The sequence below is a fragment of the Anabas testudineus genome, chromosome 4, assembly GCF_900324465.2.
Source record: "Anabas testudineus chromosome 4, fAnaTes1.2, whole genome shotgun sequence".
In the NCBI taxonomy this organism is placed as follows: domain Eukaryota; kingdom Metazoa; phylum Chordata; class Actinopteri; order Anabantiformes; family Anabantidae; genus Anabas; species Anabas testudineus.
In genome coordinates, this window is record NC_046613.1 from 17,412,124 (window position 1) to 17,439,402 (window position 27,279).

At 39.1% G+C, this 27,279-nt stretch overlaps 1 protein-coding gene across 7 annotated transcripts in view; it reads left to right on the forward strand.

Annotated features, from left to right (window-relative positions):
* The window catches only part of arid3a (AT rich interactive domain 3A (BRIGHT-like)), a 43,058-nt gene that overhangs the window by 7,479 nt on the left and 8,300 nt on the right, over positions 1 to 27,279 (forward strand). For 5 of the 7 annotated variants that reach the window (XM_026345060.1, XM_026345057.1, XM_026345059.1 and 2 more), the window contains 7 exons: positions 6,047 to 6,822; positions 6,920 to 7,202; positions 23,013 to 23,085; positions 24,224 to 24,407; positions 25,077 to 25,324; positions 25,522 to 25,812; positions 26,865 to 26,954. In XM_026345060.1, the coding sequence (XP_026200845.1) occupies positions 6,476 to 6,822; positions 6,920 to 7,202; positions 23,013 to 23,085; positions 24,224 to 24,407; positions 25,077 to 25,324; positions 25,522 to 25,812; positions 26,865 to 26,954 (1,516 nt within the window). In that variant the 5' untranslated portion in view covers positions 6,047 to 6,475. Of the gene's footprint in view, positions 1 to 3,200; positions 3,292 to 6,046; positions 6,823 to 6,919; positions 7,203 to 23,012; positions 23,086 to 24,223; positions 24,408 to 25,076; positions 25,325 to 25,521; positions 25,813 to 26,864; positions 26,955 to 27,279 lie in introns of those variants that run through there. The other 2 variants (XM_026345062.1, XM_026345064.1) reach the window with 2 other exon arrangements.

Here is a 27,279-nt window from a genome sequence, read left to right on the forward strand (position 1 = left end):
CCATATTGTGGACATAGAAGTAGCGCTAGACATCTTCAGCTGAGTGCAAGTCCGTACAAGTTTGATAGACTCTTATTCAAAACAGGTGTAGCATGAGCACCAATATGATAGCTAATTTGATAAAGAAAGCACTGTACTACAAGTACCACCTACAGAAATTCAAAACTCCATCAACAGAAATCCAAGAAGACATTATAGTACCACCCACACTGATTTACATCTTTAGAAAGTTAAGCGCAGAAAAACCAGCAAAGAGCACTTAGAGCCACACTAAAAATCTAAATCTTGTTCATTGCCACTTTAAGAACCAAGTTCTCTTTGATTTTTCAGTCGAGCAGAACAAGCAGACGTTATTTTAATATCCAGTTTCAAGTCTCACAAAGACCTCACCCAGTTCACGCCAAACCATACGGCTTTATCAGGCAAAAGATGGCTTATTCTTTCAGTACATAAAAGGAACTAAAAACTTTTAATCCAAATGTTGAAATGCAAGATAAGTATCTGCACTGTTGTTGGCACATGAAAACCAAACTACCTACTGAGGAAAAACCCTTGGGTTTGTGTCTGTGTTGCTGTCTTTTTATTGTGCTATGAAACCAGCAGTTCATCTTTGTGAGAAAAGGCCACAAAAGTAAATCTTTTTTTATTTATTTGTATTACATTTATTTTCTATTAAATAGAGCAAGCGAAGTGAGTCTCGTATGAATGTATGTGCATATATGTTAGTTGCTGTGGGTCTCTTTATCTGGTTGGAGTTAGACCCTTTGCTCTTGTTCTTATCACTCGTTGTGTTTGCTCAGACCTTGCAATTGTCCACCTCTCAAATGTGGGTTTAAAAAAAAGAGGATTAACCCATTAGCTCGCATTGTTTTTATCCTTCATTCAGCCAACTGTTAAGGTTTCCGATCTGGTGGCTCCTCCCCACCCTGCCCCCCATTTGGGCTCCTGCCGCCTATTCCAGCAGGCCAGTCTCCCTTGAGCCAATTAAGGTGTTAAATGAGCCCTAAGGGTCTTATATTCAGCTTCAATTTGAAGGATTGCCTTTTATGTTGTATAAAGGCAATATGTGATCATTGATCTGCATCCTAAGGACATTTACTCATGGTCTAGTATACTGTATACTGCAAAAGTCCTGAATGCTGGTTGGGATTTGGTGCCCTGCTCAAAGAAAGGGGTGCAAGCAAAACGTATACTCAAATTTGAATCTCCCAGTTGAGCAGAATGCAAATGTAAGCCTGACAATGTAAATTTGAGTTATAGGAAGAAAAATATGAATGTGAGAGAAAGACAACACACCAGAATGCAAACAGGCCAGACCGTGTTAAGATTGGAGAAGTTATTAGCAGTCAGAACAATCTTTTAATCAGCCTTTTTATATGTCTTTGTTTTGCATGAAGAGAGGTCCTCACAGTAACTAAAGCAGATGGTTGCCCTTAAAAGAAAATCACTATATGTCAGCCATCACAGCAGGATTTACATTTGTCCTTTGGTCCTTGGTAAACACAATATGCTAAGTAGTCATATTGATTTTGAGGAAAACTATTGAATTCACAAACCCTCCATAAAGGTCTGGCAATGAATTGTAGAAGAAGTCCTCAAATACTCCAGATGTTTCCGATACTGTTCAAATTACCTTTACTCCAGCTATAGTGATATTGTAAATGTTAACATGTTACAAATGGCACAGTGATGGAGCAAAACTATGAAGCAAGTTGGTTTCGACAGCATTTTTGACTGGAAAGAGCTACATATTAATGACATAACCTGTTTACACCCCAGCCATAGTAGCAACTTCCTCTCAGAATTTGTCAACAATACAACAGTCTTTGAAGAAAGCAGGATTTCCAAGTAATTGCTGTTCCAAGCAGAGAAATGTAGGGAAATTACCCAATGGACTGTGGTGGTTTCCCAACCTGGCTACAATGGAATCAATCTTGGGTTTTAAGGGTATTTGGCTGTTGATCAGTGGGACTGCTTGCTTTCACAGCAGGCTGTGGTTTATATATTAAATAAGTTATAACTCTGGCAAAGGTCTAGTTATTCATAATGTGTGAAAATGAGATACTTAAAGCAATCCCTAGCCTATCTGCACAGTGGTGTTGCATCCAAAAACAGTTTGCATAGCTCTACTATTGTTAGTAATATGAACCAGTAGGACTGTTTGCAGCAATCACTGATGAGGACTGGTGCTTTTAGGAGGATTTATAACTCATAATTTAGGAAATTTAACATGTCTTTGTGACAATAGCGTTTAGGAACACTATTAACATTTGGGTTTTATGTGCAATTATACTTCAATGTTGACCCACCTTGATTAGGAGATCCCAGATGTTATTGCTGGCAATGCACAATTCTATTTTTATGCTTTTCATCAACAGTGTGTGGTACCAGGAACAAAGCACTTGATTGGAGACAGCCATGTAAAGGGTATGATGACCATAGAGAGGCAGAAATGTTGTAGGGTGCAGACAGTTAGATAGATAGATAGATAGATAGATAGATAGATAGATAGATAGATAGATAGATAGATAGATAGATAGAGTATACATGTACTATAGCATGAGTAGTTTGTTAATAGTGAGTTGAAAGGTGAGTTGGTTACGATCAAACATAACCTAAACAATGAGACTAAGCTGAGGGACCCACGGTTGGTCATTCTCACTTTTGATCAGTATAATTGCACGTATGTAGAAAACACTTGACTTCTAGTCTTGTTTTCTGATAGCACAGAAAATCTAGTACCAAATATCCAAGCATTGTGAATGACATTATTGCTGTCATATAATAAGATTTCATCAAACATGTCACCTCATTTGGGGAAGCGGGGAGAACACGCTAAGTGGCGCAATGTAATTTGCACCATCTAGCATATAGGAAATCTTGATGCTTGTGATGAACAGTGGCATGAAATGAAGCGACCACTTCTGCTTCCCCCTGCACAGGAAGAGTCAACAGAATAGCTCTGTTGTAGTCACTTCTGTCTTTGAAATTACATATATGACACACAGGGAGAAACTGTATCAGAGACAGTATTGTTTTTTGGTTCAAATATGTTGTGAAAAGTAGAGATTTATATTGTGCTCATTAGCACCTGTGTTCTATGCATGGCTACTTTAACATGTTGAAGTAACTTTGCCTATGACACTTAATGCAAAGTGACTGGATAGTGCTCGTGTATCATTGGTAATTCTGGACTTCTTTCCACTTTGATCCTACTGTCCTGTACTGAAGCAGCAGAACACAACAAGAAACAGAACAGAGACAAGTGCCAGTCAAACCAGATGCAGTTAGGTAAGATGTTTTAATCCTGTGTATACTGCTACTATTCTTCATCTGACAACTGCAACCATTCAGTGGTGCCTCATTGCTTTAAAGAATGTAATGAATCAATATTGAATATCTGTCAGCTGGCTCGCTGCATCTGCTCAGTCAGTTGTCACTTCCTTTACCCACTGAAGACAAGTTTCACAGCTCTTATTTCCTTGCGCAACATACAGTGTCTTTAACATAAAGCCATAGTGTTGGTGAGGGAAATATTTTTCCTGTGCTTGCTGTAGTTCACATGTCTGTAGTATGACTTTAGATCATTATATATTATTATCCAGCTGTTTCTTGAAAATTTGTTTGCTTTTTTAAGGGCTGTTGCATCAAAAGCCAAATGTACATCTGTTGTTACAGGAAGCAAGTGCTGTGGATCAAATCTTTGACTTGAAATATATTTCTAGCATTTTCTGCAGTTACACATCATCACTCGTGAAACATTTAATTCCCTGCACCTTTGGAGACTACAGATGAGTCAGACCCACATAAAGCTGCACAAACTCATGCCAGTTGGATCTAGTATTGTTGGCTGATGGAGTATCTCATCTCTCAAGAAAATTGTCTGCTTAAAGAGTAATAGTAACATTGAGGATGTGTGTGGGTGTTGCCTCTCTTTTCATTATGTATTCATGACTATGTAAATATTAGATATGGGGATCTAAGATATAGAGTCCATTTACCTATGAATGGAAGCAGAACTTAATTTCAGTCACCAGCCTCTGATGTTGGATGTGAAGTTTATTTGTCTCTTGTGCTCAGAGCCTGCTTACCTTGTGATTATACTACTATACCCTTAAACGTTTGGCATGATTTCCTGTGTAATTTTAGTGAGCTACACACAAGAGAAAAACAGCCCTCTTTTGGTGCAGTATATTATAGACGAGAATTGCTGTGGACGCCAGAGGTGTGCAGCTTTGTTCCATTGGTGGGGAGATTGGGGGTTTAATGACTCTGAACATGCTAATTTAGGTTATTTTTGTCATTTTTACATGAATAAAGATTTGGGTAATTATATAATATATAATATTGTTATAAGGTTTTGTATTTCAGAAATCTAATTGCAAAATGAAAGTAAAAGCTAGTTAAAATGTTTGTTGTGTCGATATAAATTATGTAAGATGTAAGTCACAAGACATAGGGCTGCAACTAGCACTTCTTTTCTTTATCAATTAAACTACTGATTATTTTCTCAACCAACCAATTCATTGTTGACAATGTAGCATCACAGCTTTGCGAAGTCCAAGTTAACAGATTCAGGTTGTTTAATCCAACGATCAGTCCTAAAGATCTAGTTTACTGCAAAAAAAAGGAAGAAAAATAGCAAACATTCACAGTTTCAGTTGAAAAATTATAGAAGCAATTAATTAGGTTTCATCCATGCTATCATCCAGAATGTACTAAGTGTACAGGTGCAATGCAAAACTTTCTGAAAGTACAGGATTAGGGCAGGTGGTAGTTGCAGAGGTCTTTTGGTTCACATATTAGTCAGTGTTACAGAATGAGTCCTAGCGCACAGTCACCACTGCCTACCGTCATGACTGGGACTGCAGCATGTCCAGCACCTGCTCAAGAATTTAATTTCCCCACAAGCTGTTAACGTACTATGAAGCTCTTATCTCTGCATGGCTGATGTGAGCCATAGGCTTCTCAACATTTTAACATGTGTGAATAAAGAGTGGGAAGCAGAGACAGTTTCCTCCCCTTGACTCTGGGGTATAGGTGATAATAACACTACGACATTATTGGTGCCGACTCTTAGTTTGTATTGAACAGAGGCTTCTTTGCATACCTAAAGACTTTTGGGAACAGCTACGTAGGTGAAGCATTACCGCCTACATAAGTCGCATAAAAAAACTCCCTATTGTGCCTTATTACTTACAATAAAACATTTTAATGAGTGGGGAAAACACACCAGTCATACCTCAGCAAGGTCATACCTCTGAATATTAATTCTGTCTATTAAATGCTTGTTCTAGCTGGTGGTTTGAAGTTGATATTGGCTCTGAGCCAATCAGGTGAAGAAAGTGACGGTTCTTCCTATGATTTCACTTCCTTGTTGTTGAGGTTAAAACATTGTGTCCTTTGTGAACACCGTGTCTGGTCTGTTTTGTGTGAGTAATCATGAGCATGTTGCACAACAGGCTCCGTGCACTCATTGACTCCATGCATGTGGATTTTGGACTGAATTTTGTTTTTTGTGTGAGCTATTTTTTTTCTTGTCTAAACCCATGATTTGAGTTGTCAGGGAGACAGTTTTATGCTCTTCTGTAACTAACAAATGTTTTTGGAAGACGCATGTCAGGCAGTTGATAGATATAAATCTAAATCATTCATCAGGTTCCTCAAATAATATGTTGAACTTTTTCCTGTAGTATCATCCACTTTATCTTTTCAGCACAGAAAATTGTAACCAATGCAACAGCAAAAACAAAATTACAGTGTGCACAAAATAAAACCGTGGTTTTTAACCACGCGTACTTTACATCTTCAAATCAGATCAAAGAAGATAGTGTTTGAAATGTCCACTTTAGTGAAAGGCCAGTGAATGGAAAGTTAAGTTTAAAAATAGAAACATAGACAATCTGATGCTTTGGGGAAAGTTGTCAAACAGTTTTGGTGCTGCCACAACATAAGGCTTTTGCCCTTCAGCTGAAGGTACTGATGTTAACAGACAGCGGGGAAATAGCAGTCTGACACTCTGTTATTCTTTCTTTCTCTCCCTTAGGTCTTTATAGTCTGGCAGCGAGCTCTTGTACTCACACCTTAGCTTCCACTGCTTGTGCCTCATTGAATGCTGTGCGACTCAGCTCTGCTGTCGGCTTTGGTTTCCGCCTGACTGCAGGAAAACCTTTCAGACAAGAGAGGCCTCTGTCTCCATAAGTGCAGCCGACCTTTGACTGTATGTCTCAGAGCTCTGACTGACCCTTTTCCTCCTCCTCCTCCTTCCACTTCTTCTCAAGGACCCACATTTTCACTAAATCTAAACCGTCAAATTTCCAGCCAGCTTCTAGCTGTTTCATCTCAGGTACTGTTGGGCAGTATCCCTGGGCAGAAGTATCAACGATTGTTCCCTATCTGGCCCCCGACTGGTGCTCCTTAAGTGGGGGAGGGAGGGGAAAGAAGGCCGCTAAACGCAGTGCCGCTTTCCCTGGAGATGAAGCTGCAGGCTGTTATGGAGAACCTGCACAGGCAGCAGAGGGCTAAGCTGCTGATGGAACAGCAGCTCCAGCAGCAAGCCATTGCCCAACAGACTCAAGTCCACAGAGGTGGAGGAGGGGGGGATGAGCCAATGGGGAGTCCAGCCCCTGAGGCAGAGCAAGCCCAAATTGCAGCACTTGCGGCAATGCGTGCTGCAGCGGCCGGTTTACAGAGGGTATCAGTCAGCCCCATGTCAGAGCGCAGCAGCGGCGGTGAGGATGATAATGATGCTGATAATGATGACAATGAAGAAGGAGAGGAGCAGTGCAAGGACATGATGGGCTCAGACGAGGAGGAGCAGATGTAAGTACTGAATGCATTAAGTCAGACTGTCCTGAAACTTTTGAAATCTATTCCAATGTCTTTAAACAATATGATCTTGTCTATAACACACATACAGCAAACAGAAATGGGATGAGGAAGACTTTGAAGGCGAGATGGAAGAAGACTACGACGATGATCTCACAGAGGAAGGTTTGCCAACAGGCCATGATGCTGTAGCACCTGGGAAAGGCATCCTCCTGTTGCCCCACCGTCAGCTCCACCCACACTCCCAGCTGCTCAAGGCTCGCCCCAGTGTTGACCAGGAGCCCCGTATCGCCATCCTGCCTCCTCACACCACACACAACCATCTGGGTGGGCAGGACCATGGAGAGTGGACCTATGAGGAGCAATTCAGACAGGTAGGATCTGTCTCTTTACATCTCTTTTGCTCTGTGTTTCCTGTGAAGAGTTTTTCTGCTCTGCTCACTTTAATTTGAAAGCAGGTAGTGGTTCAGGCTGCGCTGTAGCCCCCCAACAGACCCCAAAACAACCACAACAGGGGTTAGTGGGGGTGTATTGTTATATGTAGTGGGAGACAATCATATGCCATCCAAGTAGGAAGTCCAGTTGGACTTATAAAGTATTTTTATTCAAGGTTATTAGACAGCAAAAAACTAAGAAAAAACAAGTGGTTCACACAGATTGTACAACAGCCATAATTGTGCAACACTTAAAAGATATCCTTGTCTTCCATCATGGTGATCTTGAGGTAAACAGCAGAAATACAGCGAATATGTTACAATCTAACCTGCCAGAATTGCATTTGATTTGGAAAAGCAAAGCCTTTAAAAATGACATCACTTGTGTTACTGAAACTGCTGACTAACTTTTTCTTGGAGCACTGCAGTGTTGTTATTTGTTCATTATGTTAGAAACCGATGACCATTACACATATCCCTAAAATATCCTAGAATCATCTGTTGTAGCACACTGTGGGAGTACATAAATAAAAAAATGCTGTTGACCAGCGAGTCACATCTGGCCTTCATACCCTTTACATCAAAAGTGCATGTCACTTTCTCAGCAGCACATACAGTAATCCGACCAGGGTGGGAAATTAACACCAGCCTCTGACCAAATGTCAATAAACCCTAAGCTGAGGCTTTAACGTTTGTCTTTCCCACCTGACATTCTGGCACGGTACATTTGTTTATAGGTTCTGTAACGAATGTCTCCTAAGAGTAAAAAAAAGTAGTTTCCTGTCATGAATAGGACTGTGAGCTGAGGAAGAGAAGCTGAGGGCAGCAGGGTGGGGCGGAGGGTGTGGTTAAGGTCCATTGTAACAGCTTTACCATGCTGCCGTTTACTGTAAACATGCTAGTGGGCTATTCTGAGGGGGGCCCACCTGTAATAAGATGGGCTGTTTATGTAAAGACATTCAGGCCTGTCAACAGCTAAGTTTGGGTGGAGAGCTGCTGTTGATAAAAAGACTCTTAGTGGTATAAATCCACTCCTTGTTTACTAACAATGATTAAAACAAATAAAGCATAATGCCTTATTTGTCCAATGTTGCATTTGTTGCAGAAATTATGCTATTTTACACTGTACAGGCTGTTCTACAGGCTGTAAAGCATGTTAGTTCAGTATTAAAATGACAAAAATGAGGATCATTACAGCAAACTGTTATAGAAAAATAGAAAATTGCGAGAGTAGAAGAGAAAACCTGTTAACCACATTAATGATACTTGCAGAAATTTTTTGTCTGCTCATGCCCTTTACTAGTAAGATTTTAAAGATGGTAGTGAAATTTATTTTACAAAAGTAAAGCAGTATTTACAAAAGCAGTGTTTTTATAATTCTTATTTAAATTAACTTGTAAGTTTAACCCTGTAAACTTGCCCTGCTGCTGTCTAAAAACAAACAATTAACAGGCTTACTTGGAGTGTGACATATATCAAGCCACCATTTCAGGCAGAGCCGGCTTATATGACATAATGGAAGCTAATATTCAAATGCAAACACGCTCATGGCCTGCAGAAGTATTTCAGTGCATAAAACATGTTTGATCGTGTGAGCAGTTTGTCTATTGTCAGTGCAGAGCTGAATAGAAAATAGAAAACTGGTTTGGTAATTGTTAGGAAAATATTTCAAACGTGTTTATGTCTTCACTATTTTGGACGTAAATTAAATTCAGCTCAGCTCATCCAGCCTTGAAACGTGACCATACATTCTCTTTAATTTAAGGCCTGTATATTTTAATTACAGTGTGTAAGGAATGTAATCCCCCTAAAACATCTGCTTCTTTAAATAGTCCACCCCTCCCTCAATAAAGCTTGATGTGAATAACTTGAATTGACACTCAGTTGGTGCTTTTCTATTTCAGCTAAGACAAATGAAATTACATGTCAGTCAACAGTGGATCATGCAACTTGAATTTACTGTAACTGACAGTTATATAATCAGAAAAGCCAGTATCTTGGCGGTTAAGATAGTGTTGTCAATTGTTGATTAAAACCTATCTCACACCTACAACAACAACATCAAACTCAAACTAGAGTTAGACTACTGTTGATGGAGTAGATGGTAGGACTATACTGCATACAGCAACAACAAACACATTTGTCCAACCTACTTAGTTTAAATTTTGGTTCTGCACATCATACAGACGGGACTGATTACAGTGATCATTAATAATTGCATCTGTGGTCTGTGATTATAATCTTCTGTAAATGTGCTGTGTCTGCAGTGTGTAATGTAAAAATGACCAACCTGTTATGAGGAGTACAGTCATTCCCCTGATAATTCTAACCCCATGCAAATCAAACTCAGTGATTTCAGCCTTAATTTATATTTGGTGTGTGCCCTTTTTACTTAGCTTCTTCTTTTTCTCCTGAACCTGCCATTTGTGGTTTCTTTTTTTCATGTGAAAAGCAGACAGTAGTTAAATATATAGATCATTGGTTTTAATGCATCTTCAGTGCTAACTTTGAATTTCTCTTTGCTTGATTAGGAGGTTATGAGTTGTAAAATGTGGTAATTATATAGTAACATCTGGAGTAGTGGTAATTTGATTATTCACAACAGTCATAGAACCCCTAAAATAAAATAACCAAATTCACTATGGTTGCATGCAAGCAAATGCAATACTATGAACTATCTGAGTCTGTTACTATAGTCTATATTTTTCTCATAACTCAAGACTGCAAAGGAAGAATTTGTGATCATTATATTGGATCAAACACAGGGAAAGCAGAGTCCCTATCTAACTGGGAAAAGGCCTCATTTTGGGGAAAAGTAGTGTAAAATATAAGCAAATGAGATTTAAATTATTGTTGCGCCTCCAAGCAACATCTGAGCTTTCTATTTAGAGAAAAACATGTCTTCTTCGTCAGAAGTGATCATATTGTTGTAGAATCATAATATTTCAACTCTGGCCAGAATTGTGAGTCACTGTAACGTATATTTACATGTGCTCTGGAGTTTAGTCGTGTGCATGTTTTGGAGTCCTGTGGGTGGGGAGGAATGGGTTAAGGCTATACAGTTTATTTTGGGCAGGTGGGTGGAGGCTGTTGGAATGCGCCTGAGGGAGGGTGATAATGTGGCCACTAGGAACCCCAGATCCTCAGCAGAAAACTCTGTACCTCTATCAGTCTGCAACAGTTGGAGCTCTTCCAAACTGAAAACTTCAATTTCAGTCAAGTCATTTGTATAGCCTGATATCATGTGCAACGTCTCAGTGTTGTTATGGACATCACATGCACATGACAGTGGTGGTTCCTGGCCCACCCTGATGTAAACCTGTCCATTTAAGACAATAACAAGAAAACTGATCAGAAAGTTGCAACAATTAATAGAGTCACAAAATCCACCAGTGGGAGTGTAAACCTAAACAGGTCCAGAGTTAATGTAGTGAATCCAGTGTAAGAAGACAAAAGAATGGACCCAGTGAAATGGGTCCAGTAAATTCAGTGAAAGTCCTTAAAGAAGGCTAACAGTTCTTCACATTTATCTAGCTTTAAGTTTCCCAGTAGGTGAGATAACCCAGCTTTTAGTTTAGGTTAGCCCCAGGCCTTGTGTGGATATATCAGCCAAGAACCAACCTGCATTTCTGGTCTAGCTCCCAGCCAGCTTCAATTCTCACCACACTAAGCTGAAAGGTCAGACTAAATCAAGCCAGGACGCACGTCTGTTCGGATGTCTGATTACACTGTGGTTTTAAGTGAATTAATCAAAATATTCAGGGCACTTTGCCAGGGGTGTCATATCTGGCGGTGACAGAGTGCCGCAGAATTAAATAAAGGCCAATGATTTATATAGCTATCAAATTATGCCAGCATCGTTGGATTATTTTGTAATTGAAACTGATTTGTGTTGCTGGTAGAGTGCCATTTCAACAGAGTTATTTCAGTGATACCAGCGCAGCCCTCATCCATACATCTCCCCGTATCAGTATCACACTTTACATTGCGCTCTGCATTTTTATTTTCAGGAAACGTTTACACTCCTTTTAAAGTGAATAGTGCAAGTGCCATCCAACAGCCAGTACGCTCCCATGCATCTGTTCCCATCAGCCACCAGTCAGCTATTGGAATGGTTTGGTTGCATTTATTAAGCGCCTCAGCTAACATTAATTGCTGTATAGGTCTAGTGCTGAACAAGTATAAAATAGAAAATGGGTTTTCTTTTTTGTTCTGTATTTTAGCTCTAAATATTTTGTGTTCAGCTTAAAAATAAACAGTGTGTCTAAACAGAATGTTGTTTTTAAGTAGTAACAGAACATCTGTAGGCTTGCTCAGTTGCAGGGCAATGCTAATATTTAGTATTAAAAAGCTTTATCATTACAGGGGTTTTGTGTGATCTTGATTACAAATACAGCCATTATTTGTTAGATATGTTAGCTTGTTTAAACTTGTCTGCTAACAGTTAGCTAAAATCCATTAAGGGAAACTTGTTGGCTACTTTGTCAAAACATGGAAGCTATGAAATATGAACAAATAACAGAAGGTTTGACATTTTGTATTTTTACTTCTAACTTTTTACATAATTTCACTGCCCCTTCAATCAGTTATCTAATCAGTACTCCAGAAACACTGTTGTCCTTTGTGGTTGGGCCATTACAAGCTGGTTTCACTGATGTATAGTTTCTTCAATGCTATGATATACATCTAACTGCCCTACACCCCTGCCCGTTTTATAAACAATATCCTCCTCAGGCCAGCAACCGTCCAGGGGCCATGCAGAGCCTTTGAAGTCGTCTCTCCTGTGTCTCTGTCTGCTTTAAACACCAGCAGCTGGGCAGATGGAGCCCAGATGGACAGTAAAGTAGGGATGTCTTTAAAAATTCATGGCACTCACCATGATCAGGGTGAATGGAGGGGAGTTGGCATTAAACATTAAATTGCTCACATACACACACACATTCAGTGGGGCTGGGGGGAGGGGGCTGTTAGTGACTACAGGAAGTGTAGCTCGAATGAGAGCCAACTGGGAGCGACACTTACTAGGATTGACCATCAGGGTTTTGCTGATACAGCTGTCTGATAAGTGCTTGTTGGGTTTATATTCCACTGTAGTTCTGTCAGGCTCTTTTGATCTCCCCAAGGGGTATGAACATGTCAGATCGTGTTGTTTCTGCATTTTATATGAACTTGTGCATTTTCACAGCTTTAGATTTGGTTAGTATAAAGTTCACCAGGAAGGTACAACGGAAATGTCAGTATATTTTTTTAGAAATAACTGTTGATAGCTTTGTAAAGCAATGAAATTTCACTAAGATAGATAGATAGATAGATAGATAGATAGATAGATAGATAGATAGATAGATAGATAGATAGATTTATGTTATATCAAGTTGTGTCTTTCTGTGGTTTGGTGTTTATTATATAAATAATATTTTCCACACTGCTATGAATTTTGGTTGGATTTAATTCAGTATTTCATTATGCATTAACTACAGAGTAACAGACTGTTTGAACCAGGAATCTGTTTTCATGGGTCTGTATGGGTGAAATGAATCAGCACAGGGTAGTTTTCATTAGTTTTGTGCTTGAAGAAACCCTTAGGTGCAGTGATCTGTGTTTAACAAAAAGAAAACACGGGCTTAATGGACCCTGTTAATGTCATTAAACAAAAGGCCAAAACAATGGCAGAGGCAGTATGGGGAGGCCTCTTGTAGAGATGGGAAGGAGCGGCACAGGAGGGGAAAGGGTAGGTGTGACTGAGGGAACAGGAAAACGTCGTTCAGTTGGTGCTGGGCTTTGAACCACTGCCAAGTAGAGTGTGTAGTACATGCTCATTTTGACTGTGAAACGCTGCAGAGCATTTGAATTGTGTCCAACATCTAGTGTCCAGCATGGAGCTAATGTCAGAAATAGTGCAGCCATTGGGATTCTGGAAATTGGCAGTCACTCAATGTGGAGGAGCAGAGGGGGGTTGAAGCAGGAATGTAAACAAAGATTGCGTAAAAGCTTAGGCTAGCTCTTTTAGTCTGTCTTTTTCTTTTTTGTTTTGTTGTACAGAACCAATTTAAATTTTTGCACATTCCCTGATGACTTGTATGTTTACTCCACCAAGCTTCCTCCTGACTTTGTGTGTCTACTCCCCAATATAGAATAAGGAAGTGATTATTGTGAGCTGGGGAGGTGTCACACAAATGCCCCACAAGCTTAATTGTCTTTGTGAGCATTTTACATGAGCATTGTGTTTATGAGATTGCCCTTGTTCTTTTCTAACACCTATTTCTCTTTAACCCATTGTCTCAGAATAAGCACAGAAATGCAGCTGCGCTGACTGATTGGTAACAAAGAATCCCAAGTAATACAGGTTGTATGATGACTTTTTATGCCACTGACCCAATGGAAGACAAATTTGAACAAAAGCAGAACAAATGCTTTCACTTTCAAGAAGGTAGTGTGTCGAAAGTTCATTTTAGAAACACCTAAAAATAGTGCAAACACGGATAAAGATACTTGGCTGCACATTTTTAAGGTCTAAAACAAAACTAGCTATGATACAGAGAAGACAATAGATTTTTAAATATAGCTGCTTAGTCCAGAAGTTATATAGAGCTGAGTACACGTCTCTCATTGTGTCATAAAAAACCCTCTTAGTGCTTGATCAATAATCTGTGAGGCACATTTAACCCCTGTGACAATACTCCGCTGTTATGTTGGTGCACAGTTTTGTATGTATGATCATTTCTAACCTATTTTAATTGTGTGGGTATTGTAAGAGGTGTTATGAGATGTGGGGCTCTGTTCACACTACAGACACAAATAGTCATTCTAAACCCAACCTTGACACCAGTTTAAACAAATAGGCCATTTTCATTAAGAGGTTTTCCGACATGTCATAAAAACAAAACTGTGGGTGTTACTAATAACATGAATACAGAATTTATTACAGTTAGATCTAACTAAGACTTTGTGTGTGCTGAGTTTGTGTGTTTAAATAGAACTGCGCCCATTAATATTATTACTAATGCTTGTGGTTGCCTTGCTATGATAAGTAAAAAATCACAGCCATGAAAACAACCTTTTGTATTAAAAAGGCACATGTACAATGTGAGTAAACAATGAATCAATGTGTCAAGACAGTTTTGTTGGCAAAAAGTATTTTACTTTTCAATTTTTCTTTATTTTAAAGTTACTCAATGGAGATTTATCATGCTGATGTGGTACCTTTTAACATTTGTTTAAAGGCTTTGGACTAATGTGACAGTGTCCCTATGTCATTTTGCTAGTATGGTATCTCTCATGCACAGACACATAGACATGATAGACAGTCCTACTCATTTGTCCTGTTTGACTTTTGGTGGATGTCAGTAAATGTAGTAAAGCATCAATCAAGAAATTTCAAAACTTTCAGGAGATGCATCTAAAGAAGAAAATATTTGAAGCAGTTGGACCAGACATTAAACGGACTTTACCCTGCCAGCTCCCTAGTACAAAGTCTTTGTAATGTCTGATTAAACTTGCTGTGAAAAGAGTCCTACTCCACCAAGGTTTGCATAAACCTAAGTATTTCTAATAGGTTAGAATGCGTCTACAACAGAGACAGTCTATTGTTGTGTGCTACAAGTTTGAAAGGTTAACTCCAGATAATGTCTAGAGTTGATTTGAGAAAATGGCGTAAATGTGAAGGTCACACACACAACGCACTTAAAAATAGTGATAAAAATAGTGATGGTTACAACTCTACAGTAGACGTTTAGGTTTCCTCACAGTTTCTTGTTTAAGGGTTTCATATTATTCTGAAGCGTGTCACCATTTAGAATTTAAAACTGCAGCTCTGTGAAGCCCCTAGGGGTTTCTGGAGGTCAAACTGAAGCCCGTTCACCTATTGATTAGGGCGGGATTAGCCACGTGGCCACAACATCTCAGTCTCAGAGGAGCCACATGGACAGATATCTGCCCTACATGAAGCTGGGTGGGCCAGATAAGTTTTTAAGGCCACTGTTGTCAACCATTAAACGCATTGCCCTGCCCATCCATCACTCTGATTGATGGTGCAGGCACCCGGCCATGTGTCTTTCCCTCTGCACAGCATGGTGCTCCATACTGAGGGGCAGCAGTGGAGCAGTATGCCTATTTTAGCCTTCCTGGGTCAGATTAAATATCTCTGCCATGTCTACATCCTGTTTGTAACACTTAAGGACCTTCCTCTGAACTTTCTGAACCTCCTATCACTGTCTCCATCTTTCTGCCGTCAGACAGATGCCTTATCATGGCATCATGCTGGTGCTGAATAAATACCTTAAAATTTCACACACACACACACACACACACACGCGCGCAATTTTTAATACCCATTTAATAATAATGAAAAAGACAAGAAAGACTAATGATAGTTCCTTAGTGTGGTATCATTTATTTGCCTCTTCTCTTTCAACACACGGATTTATGAGCTAAAATTGTTGCTACACCCACTTCCTCTCCTTTGGTCTGCTCAGCTTTGCCCTGCCCAGACCGGGCATCTATCATTGCAATACTACTCATTAGCAGTGTGGTTAGAACAGATTGCTCACAGCTACATACATCAAACTCTTGAGGGCCCTGTGGAAGCTTGCTGCTCTTTCTGATTCTTATCCAAATCTACGAGTCATGGCAGCTGACGGTAGTGGGCAGGAATGGCGTGCATGTAACTGTGGAATAGTGTTCATTCTAGCCTCATGTCCTGTATTCATCAACTGGTTTCCACCTTTTTGTCATGTCAGCAGAAGATACTGTAGTAGTATCTGACAGAACATGAGCGTAGAATTTCTTGGGCATTTACAACCTCTCACACCATAAAGAAGTATGTCCAAAGATTATCTTATTTTTGGTACATTGTAGATATTGATATTCCAGCACCAAGAAGGCTCAACGTAATATTTAAGGTGTTTTAATTAAAGCTGTTTCTACAGCTTGGTCCTTGGATGTCTTTGAGTCTAACCGGAATGGAAACCAAACTGAGAAACTTCATTAACAAACCAAAATTGAATAAAACAAATGATGGCTGCAGGGGATTCATGAATCACTGCTGCTTGTTGTTGTGCCACAGTTTACACATTCAAACATGCGGTTTTGCACAGCAGCTATGCAAACTACCTGTATAACATTCTCAGCTACTTTTTCAATCTCATTTATTACTTTCTTTCATTTTTAGAATAAATGTGACTATGGCACATAAAGCAGTGCAGGTTATGACATTGTGGTTTGTGTCAGCAGGCTTTTAGCTCCTCATCCTGAGTCGATAGTGTTGAATTTACGAGGTCAGTCGGTCAGTTAGGATGATGATGTGTTTCATCCTGCCTGTCAATAAAACACCATTCACTGCATCTGCAGTTGGATAGCTCAATTGTTGCTGTTAATTGTGTGCGTGTGGGGGATGGGATGGGCAGAGTGGAGAGCACAGGGACAAAGATGGATTCATTATAGATGTCAGTTTATGGAGACATATCAGTGCAAACTGTCACTCTGCTGTCAGCTCTGTTGATTGCCTGGATTAACTTTTAATGCACACTAGGAAGCAAATTTATCTCCAAAATAAAGAGAGGTACCTAATGTACTCTGTACTTGAACTGCACCTCCAGTTATTTTGTTATGAATTTGTTAGTGTGTTGGTTCATTGTTTCTTTTCACTTTGCTGCTTTGCTGTTTGCTTATTTCCATAAAGAAGCCATTTCTCTTTAATTAACCTAGTCTCTCTTCATAATCTGATTATATACATAAGGCAAAGTTTATAACCAGTTTCTGCTTTAATAGTATAAATTGAAGTTGTAAGAATTGGCACTGTATACATTTTTAATATATAGCTGAAATAGTTAGCATTTCTTTTTTTTTTTTTTAATAATTTTTAACACGAATGAACTAGTGATGAGCAGTTATAGGTAACAGGCTGAAATATCAAATGTCATCTATTCAACTTTTCACAGACAAAGAAAGGAGACGCCACAGTTCTGCTTATATTGTTTAACAGGTGAAATCTGGAAAGTGTCTTGCCAAGAGCAGCACAACAGCATCCTGAATAATAAAGAGAAAGAAAAACAAGAATGTGGGCTTGTCACTTCAGTCATTTTCTTCTTTATTCAGTTGTCAAGCAGAACAAACAGATTAAGAAATCAGTTGAAGTGTCATTGTAACATCTATTCTCGTGTCATCCAGTCCTTATTAGGTTTGATGACATCTCTGTCTTTCAGTTCATACTGTGAAAGCAAAAGGACATCACCTGTACATGAGTTTATTATCTTTTAAGTTATTGTGAATGCAAAAAATGCCATAATATATCATCTTTTATCCCATCATTTTTTCAAATGATGGAATTTGTTGTTTTCCTTAACTCATAGTTGAAACAGGACACCTTGTGCTGTCAGTGTTTTCTACGATTTTCACACCACTCTCATTCACCACAGGTGATTTATAGCTACTTCTAATTGAGAATATCTATCTGCTGCATATGGGAGTCCGACTAGTGCCAACATCATGGGACACATCACAAAAACTAAGCGGATAGATGTTTACAGACAGCCATTGACTGATGGCTCACCATGTGTTACTGCCCTTAGTTGCAGCCCTGTCAAGAGTAAATAACCAATGTTTTGTTTGTTTGCTCATTGTAACATGAGAGTAACAGTTCATGCATCATTTTATGTTACCATTGTCATTTTATGGGCTTACATATCTGAAATTTACATAATCAAAAGGAGAACATTGCATTGTAGAACTGAAGTAATTGGCATGGTACTGTGGGAATATAGAAATTATGCTGAACTGGTAGTTGTGTTTGCATTGCTCTTCTAATGGTGCACATAGAGGATGCAGTAAAAAAAAATGTAGTGCTTGAATGTGACTAATTATGTGTTCACGAACCAAATAAGGAGCTCTGAGAATCTTCTCAGCCCTGCTTTTTGCCAGCTATAGCTTGCCTTCCCCCACTTTATGTGTGTGTTTACATTTTAGATTCTTATCAGCTTACAAACTAGTTTTGTGAGACAGTCACTTTTAACAGCAGTCGTCTTAAATTACCAAATAAATTGGATCTATCTAGAAGTTGATTATTGGTACTAAGAAATTAGTCGAGTTGCCATAAGTCAGATTCTAGATAACATCACCTGGATCACAGAATTTTCAGCGACATACTGATCAGCCCATGTTTGGAAGTGCATTTTTCCATTCTCGTCAGGACGGGTGATACGAAGACAGCATGTTCATACTGATCTCTTTCATAAGAAGAAACAACTCAGTGACTTAGATTGATATAAAGTTGTGAAACTGGTCCTTCTGCATTGGGTCAAAGGGGTTTTGTCTTACTGTAAATCTGGTTTCTGTTGTCTGCAGTCAAAGGAAAACCATAAAGATTTCCATTTAAGAAAACATACACATAGGGGAGGAAAAAATGCAGCTCAAGGTTATCACTCTGTAATCTTATGTGTAGTTAACACAATTATAATAATTAAATTATGAGCAGCAAGAATCTAACTAAAACGCCGGAGCATCATCTTATAATAAAACTAATAACAACCACTCAGATCCACTCATCTGATAAGAGAAGTTATAAGAAGTCTTAAAGTCTTATAAGTCTTAACTTTCAGTACTCACAGAGTATTACATAACACATGCGGTAAAATCTAAACAAAAGGTGTTATCAGATATACACAGCTTAAAGAATAAATGTACACACATCATCCCTGACTACTGCACAGAAAATGGTTATATTCAATAAATAAATATAGAGTAAATATATAGTTTTATATACATATAAATGGACTCAAAGAAAACACAGCTTAAGCTACTGCTGTAGTGAGTGCAGCTTCCTCTGTAGCCAGATCAACAAGAAAAATCACTTTCAGAGCATAAGGTTTTGGTCAGTTATTTAAAAAAATAAACCAAGAAAAAGTCATTTAATCAGAATCTGTTTTATTAGCCAAGTATTCATGCTGCCACTGTGTCTCAGTGTTTGTTTCCCAGATGCAACATAAAAAGATAAGAAAAAGAAAAGAAAAAATGAAGAATAAAACAGCAAAATAATAATTATAAATGATAATATAAAAAAATAAATAAATACTAAAATCTAATCCTAGAAATCCAGGGTGTTTTTTGTGCAAGTGAAGTCTGATTTTTTCTACTATGACTTCTATTGTGTTTATGTGTACATGTTTGTGTGTGTTTGGCTCACCTCGTGGTGATTGGCAGGTGTAAAAGAACATGTAGATGAGAACTAGGCCTCCTCTCAGTTTTGGTTTTCAGTTGCAAAGCCTCTGTTATGTGCTATGTGACACTTGTGTGCCACTGGCTTGGTGAGTTTCATTTGCATTAATGGTGAAGGGAACCCTTCCCCCCTCAGACAGATACATAGGCATACCCCCCTCCCTCCATACAGTATTATCTGCCAACACCATCACCGCTTCTTTGATGGCAGCAAACATGCTGTTTGGGTACTTATTATTTACAGTATAAAACCGCTTTTGTTTTTTGTTTCTGGGGGCTTTTTTGATTGTCTGTCACTGGGTTGTTGCAGAACTACAAACACAGCTAGGGTGGGAAGATATAAGACAAACATTAAATACTTGCTTTCAACGGCATTATATTAACCTTTCCACAGTTACCATTTGCCACTAGACCAAACTTCAGTCTACAATGCTGAAAAGAAATGTGTACAATTTATACCATCTGTATTTGTTTTGTATAAGAGCAACTGCTGATCAGTTTCTTGTTGATTAATTAATTAATTTACTACAGCTTTACTCTCCACAATGGAGCTGGTCCATTAGCTACTACTATCCAAGACACTGGTTGCCATATTTCACACTAAAAATAATCCATGAAGAGTTGTGAAACGTGTAGCCACTGGACAAAATCTTAAGTTAAGTTCTTACACCTTTTCTACATCTTTCTTTTAAACTGCATCTGTTCCTTTGTTTTTACATCACAGTGTTTAATGAAGATGAAAATCTTATTTAACCCAGTGTTGTTTACTTGGGCCACAGTAATCAAACTACTGATGCTATTGTCATAAAACAACTTAGAAACCGGTTCCATAGATTGGATCTGCCGTTTACCTGCTACAGAGCACAGTCAAGCTTCTGCGACATGTTACAGTATCAGTTATCATCCAATATTTAACTGCACATCCAATTTTGGTCTATAACGCTGTGCTTTTGTATATCCATTCATTCATGTGAGCAGATTTAGATTTAAGAACAATTAACAGTTTGGGTGCCACATGAGTTCCGCTGGGAGCTCCAGTCTTAAGTATACACTTAGGTAAAGGTAATTACAAAAATATATTTAAAAGGCACTCTTATTTGAAGTATTATTTAAGTATTACAGTCACATAAGATATTTATTTTATAAGATATATAATATTCAGAATCAAAATGAACTTTATTATTCAAGTGTTTGCACATACAGGGAATTTGACTACGGTTGATAGTTGCTCTCAATGTACTTAAACACAGTAAAAATAACAATAAGAAGATACATTACTAAAAACATACACATAAGTAAGATGAGTAAGATGTATCGTCACAAAATTGATTCACTGTTTCCTGACTATTCTCATTTATCCCAGTTTTTGCAGGCAAGCAGCTGAAAGTAAAATAAAATGTTGATTACATAGACGGTCAAAACAGAAGGCAACAGCTGTGGGAATATATTATGGTCACATGTTCACTGACACAAAGCAGGAAACTTTGTCCACACCCGTGTTCACAGAGAACACTGAATGAGACTTGAAACTGGATATGCATTAGTAAAATGGATACGGTGAGCGTGTTAACACAGTTCACACTTCACTGTAGACTGCCAATGCTTTTGGTTGACAGGGAAACTTTGAAACTAAACCTTTCAACACTGTACTTACACTGTATGAATTAAAATCATTTTTAATAGTTGATTTCATGTCAGCTGGTTTCATATAAAAGTGGGAGTTTTAGATTCTTATGCTTAAATACTAGCATTGCTTAAGTTTTAACGTTGCTTAAACTTTATTTGCAGGTTTTGAACTGGGATATTAGCATTAACCCCGTTTCCCCCATGTGACAGCGCAGCCAGAACTCTACCAGGGAAATATTTGTTTATGTGATTAGCACAGAAAGAGAGTGGGATAGAGAGCAAATAAAACAACACTGGGGGATGGGAGTTGGGAGTGGTGGGGTTATATCCAAGATTTATGGCGTGGCACTTCACGAAATGCATGCATCCTGTAATTAAAACTCCCCCTTGCCTTCAGGAGGCCTGTAAATTAGCCAACACCCCCCACTGCCCGTCCACCTCAAGCCTCTTCAGTCTAACAGTCCCCACCCCTCTGTACCCTTCTACTCACTAGATAACAAGATCATATGGCAGCCTGGCGTCACTAATGAGCGCTGAATGCCACAATGAGGAACAGTTTGTTAGTGGTTCAAGGCCGCTACTGTCACAATTGTTTGAAACTTCAGCTGGACGAGCCTTTCATTTTCATTTTTACTGAGTCATTGTTGAAAGAAAATTATCATTAATGTGCCTTTTTTGGCTAAACCTGTAGGTGGTTTAGGGTTAGGTGTAGGTGGGGAAAAGATTTTTTATTCACCTTCACAGTAGTTTAGTGGTTAAAAACTAAGTCAGAATTAATCCCAGTATGCAAAATTCAGTCAAATGTCAAATGAAGATGCAGGCGTCTTAACATGCATGAGTCTTGATCACTGATATTTTGGCAGTTATGTAGCATGCAGATTACGGGGTATTCTAAAAATATATAAAGAATAGAGTCTCAACATTGATTAAGATAATTCATTAGATGTTTTTGATAGCTGGTTAATATTTTGGTTCTGATTTGTAGAAAGATAATTGAATTAACCATATATAAAAGAAAAATGGCTATGACAACTTTGTGAAGTGCAAAAAGATGTTCAACGCTAAGATATTTGGATTACCATCACATACGTTAGTTATCGATCGGTCCATTCAGCATTTAGGCTCTTACACCTATTAGCTATTTACATTAGTTTAGTGCTGAGCTGAATGTTTTCCTGTTGCTGTTGTGATATTTGCTCTACACTGTACAGCAGCCTGCTGGTTGTGGGCTGCTGTGTCTGTGTTGTAACAATGTGCTGCCTTGCTTGTATTTTCTGTGGTTTTGTTTGGTAGTGCTCAATTGTACATTGTGTTTCACAACCTGCCATTTCCAACAACAGATTATGAAACTGCCTAACCTTAAATAGATCCTCTGTCCTATGTTGTGAAGACTTATGCTGCTGAAGCTTCGCTCATGAGAGAATACATTTTCTATAGAAATGCCTCCAATGACATACTTTACTATCACACAGGCAAACGAGAAAAAAAAAACACATACACAGGCTCAATGGCCTCACTGTACTCCCCTGAGTAGGCGCCCCACTTTTACTGCTAACTTTCACTGAACTTTCCGGAGCCTGGGGCCCCGCTAGCAGCTGGACCCACATCAGGTTCTCATCAAGCCAGACAACAATTCTCTATTTCTCTCTCTTCTTATGATCAAAAGGCAACTGAATGATCTTCCAACAAAACACTTTATTTAATCATTAAAAATGAACCAGATTATGTTTTTTTGGTTTGGACATCATGATAAAGACATTTTGACAGTGGCTTCATAATAACACCACTAGAATTGTGGTTATTTTCTGTCAACTACAAAATGTATTTTCTCATATTCAGACCAGCAGAGCATCCTGGTTTTGGTATTCTAATTTCATGTTGTATCTTCATCTGTGTCTCTCCTCTCCCTCTCTTCAGCTATATGAACTGGATGGAGACCCAAAGAGAAAAGAGTTTCTGGATGACCTCTTCAGCTTCATGCAAAAGAGAGGTATGTGATGATGATGATGTTTTTAATTCCATAAACACTGCATCAGAATATCACATTTGGTCTCATTTGTTAAAGTACAGTGTATCTATTCAGTAACTTATCTTTTCATATTATATCTCATTGATGTATCTTTAGTCCGCGTCATAGAGACGCTCTTTATAGTTGGATATAGAGAGGACAAACCCCCCCTCCGCTGACATACTATACCCCATCTACTCATCTTTCACTCAGATGGGTGGGGTCGTTATTCATATCAGAGATGATTGCTTTATGTCGCACAAACCTTCGTCGTTCCCAGGCTATAACTAGAGGGAACACTTTGTATCTGTACTCAGGAATGGATTGGTTTACCTTCTCATCCTGCCATGTGCCCTGCCCAACTCCACACACACACACACACACACACACACAGTCAGCTAGTGTGCATTATATCCACGACATTAAAATGGCAAACTGAGCCAAACCAATCCAGACAACATTGTCAAAGTTAGGAAGTTATGAGTTGTGTAAATGCCCATCAGCTCATTGCAGATGATCTGCTCTCATAAATACCAAGCAGTCAACATGAGTGCTTAGACAGGATGACTCAAAGCTGGTTTAATCAGATCAGCGGGCTGGCAGACAAGAGACATGCATTACAACTGAAAAACCAGTATGTATGTTTTACAGTTTCAGAGCCCGCACCAATGGGCGGGTCTGACAAGTTTGGTGTGAGAATCGAAGGGCGACATCTGCAGGTCATAATGTACAAATGAAGGATTAATTGGATTTTACTGTATGTTAAACGTGGTCCTGAGGCCAGGATTAGTCGTTGTACAAAGGAATGTAATTTAACAGATTAGTGACGTCGTTGGTTTTCTTTTCTGAGAAAAGGACATTTATCACAGATTCATATAAAAAATATCGGTTTTCTGATAAAATCCAAAAAATCTAAAGTCAGAATCAGAACTCTTCATCCATGCAAACTGCAATGACAAATGAATTGAATTATCAATATCTAACATCCCAAGAGTCCCAACATGAAGTAAAATTTGCTGCTTGTGCAGGAGCCTACATGCTGTCATCATAAAAAGCGTGTTCTCGCCATGACAGCCATTTTAATGCTTTGTTAACCTATCCCCTGTGTGTGTTCTTCCAGGCACTCCGGTAAATCGTATTCCCATCATGGCTAAACAGGTCCTGGATCTGTACATGCTCTACAAGCTGGTGACAGAGAAGGGCGGCCTGGTTGAGGTCATCAACAAGAAACTGTGGAGAGAGATCACCAAGGGACTCAACCTGCCTACCTCAATCACCAGTGCAGCCTTCACCCTCCGCACACAGTCAGTACACACACTCACACACACACACACACACACACACACACATAGATATAGGTGTGATCACACCTCTAGTTTTTCTTTGGTTTGAATTGAATCTGAAAGGTTAGTTGGTTCCATTGCGTTTTTGGTTTCTTTGCATTCATGCTGTCAAGAAACCAAGCCTGCAAACAATACTGAGAGGTCCCTGTTATCATTCCGAATAAACGTCCAAACAAGTTATTTGTGTTTCTGTAACTTTAGGCAGCTAAGGCTGTTTAAGTATAATTCCTTTGCTGTGCTTAGTGTTTGAAACGTGTGGACCTGCTCCATATCAGTTGTCAACATCCATTTTGTTTCAAGTCCTGTGTTGCAGTATGCTTTCACTCCCTATTAGTGGAAGACATTTCTTCTTATGGGAATTGAATTTCTTTACCTACCATTATTTGGTATGTTATTATGTCACTTAAAGTCAGTAACGTCTTATATGAATAAGAACTGTCAAGTTTTCAGTCTTTTCTCAAACCTGTGACTTTTCCAAAGCCACAGAAAAGATTATAAAACTGTTTCCATAAACTGATTTGTACTCGAAACAGTTTGTGTACATTTTCAGCAGGCTAAACTCAAATATCTCAAATATACTCTGCTCTTTGTGTTAAAAACCTTTTTTCAAAAGCAATGTTTTACTTTCAGATACATGAAGTACCTGTACCCATATGAATGTGATAAGAGAGGTCTGAGCAACCCCAACGAGCTCCAGGCAGCCATTGACAGTAATCGACGAGAGGGTCGACGACAGAGCTTTGGAAGCTCGCTCTTCACCTACTCTCCCAATGGGACACCCACTATGCTGTCCTCACCCAAGCTTCCCACGCCCAGTGTGGGCCTGACAGTTGGCACCAATGGGGCCTCGCTGACCCACATCCAGAAGGTCAAGAAAGGTGAGAATTGGTTTTGTGGTCAAGTTTCACCACAAAGAGGCAACTGTTTGACATAGGTCCATCACGTGAATGTAAATCTACTTCTTTCCCATTTATGATGAATTAAAACTTTTTTACTGGTGGTGTTTCTTATATCTGGACTACATAATGCATCATACTGAGTTCCCCCTCTCTAACTCTTTGTACTGTCCGACCAGAAGAGGAGGGAGGCCAGCCGCTGGCAGGTGTTGGTGTGCCTCGTTTGCCAGCTGGAGCCTTAGCAGGTCACTCTGTGGCTGCTGTGCAGGCAGTGGCAGCCCAGGCAGCGATGGCAGCTCAGGTGGCAGCTCTGGAGCAGCTGAGGGACAAACTGGAAGCTGGTGAGCCCCCAGAGAAGAAGATGGCGCTGCCAACTGAGGAACACCACCGACTTCTGCAGAGAGCACTGCAACACAACCTGCTGGCCATGACTGCACAGATACCAATGAACATCCGCATTAACAACCAAGGTGCTGAACACATAATAGAGTTGTAGCTATACTCAGCTTACACGAGCGAACAAAACTACCAGCCAGACACGATTTTCATGTTTTCACATCAGATAAGAAATTAATCGTGCTTCCCTGTGCATTGAGGAAATTCCACCTGCCTTTAATGCAGGAACCATGATACAAACGCTTTTTAGATTTGTCGAGTCTCAAACTTAAAAAAGGTCTCTGTTGAAAGCTGATTTTATCATAATGTTAATCTTAAATTAACAGGAAATCAAGAAAGCTAACAGCCCAGTTTTGATTAAAGTAGATTGCATCTTTGGTCTGACATTTTATATTGGTTATTTTGTTTTAATGTCTTATCTTCTTAAAAATCTAACATTGTTCTGTTTCTGTCAGAGTGACAGGCTGCATTAGACTGAAAAAGGGTAACAAATGTAGTTCAGCAGACACAAATACAGTATATGCATCCACATAAAAAGACATGTTAACCCCTGGTGATAAAGGACAGTGCCCATAGGTAACATGTACAGGGTGCTTTCTTGAGGAAAACAAAATCATGTTAAAATGCTTAGACATTTATCATTTCACTGTTTTACCTGAGAATTAAGATGAGCTGATTGTCACTGTCTTCTTAGCAGTTAGTATGTTAAGACATTCTTGTCATTGTACCACAAACCACAGCACCCAACAATGAGGAAGGAACTCATAGCAGTTCTATACGTTGACCTGCTTATTGTATAGGAGAAACTATGCATGCACACATGCATACGGAACATGCATATGTGTGGGGATTCCCTATTGTTATAGCAGGTTATCTTGGTCACGGTCTGTCTGATTAACCATGCTGTGTTTCCCAGTATTGATACTACAGGTGGCTTCAGAGAAATGTCTAATTGGACATTTATGCAAATTCACACACAATGTTACTTGTTCTGAGTGTATTTTTGAATAATTGGGTCATTTATACAAATTAACTTATGTGAAATTACATTCTGTAGTTTTATACTGAATAAAAGCTTACATTTACAGTTTTGTAAACCTTTGCTCTCTGGTTTTCTTTCTAACAGACGGGAGGCAGGACTCAGCTCTGAACCTAACCACCAACGGCACAAGCAGCATCAGCATGTCAGTGGAGCTCAATGGAGTGGTGTACACCGGTGAGTATCACTGTCATGTGGCACGACATGTGATATTTAATCAGGGTAGATGAAAAGATCTAACACTTTTGTGTGTGCACAGCTGGAGTTGGGGTGATCAGCATAAGGACTGGAGACAGAAAATGGGTTAACTTTTCAAAGCTCACTAATTATCAATTTGTGTTAGATTTGTGTCATACATACTTAAATAGAGATGTTAAAATGATTCAGGTTTAAGAGAGGTTGTGTATGATGAACACTTCATAAGGGTTACACACTACCTGCAGTCTTGCTACAACTGTGAGTGCCAAGTTATTCACACATCTGACCACGTCTGAAAACCCAT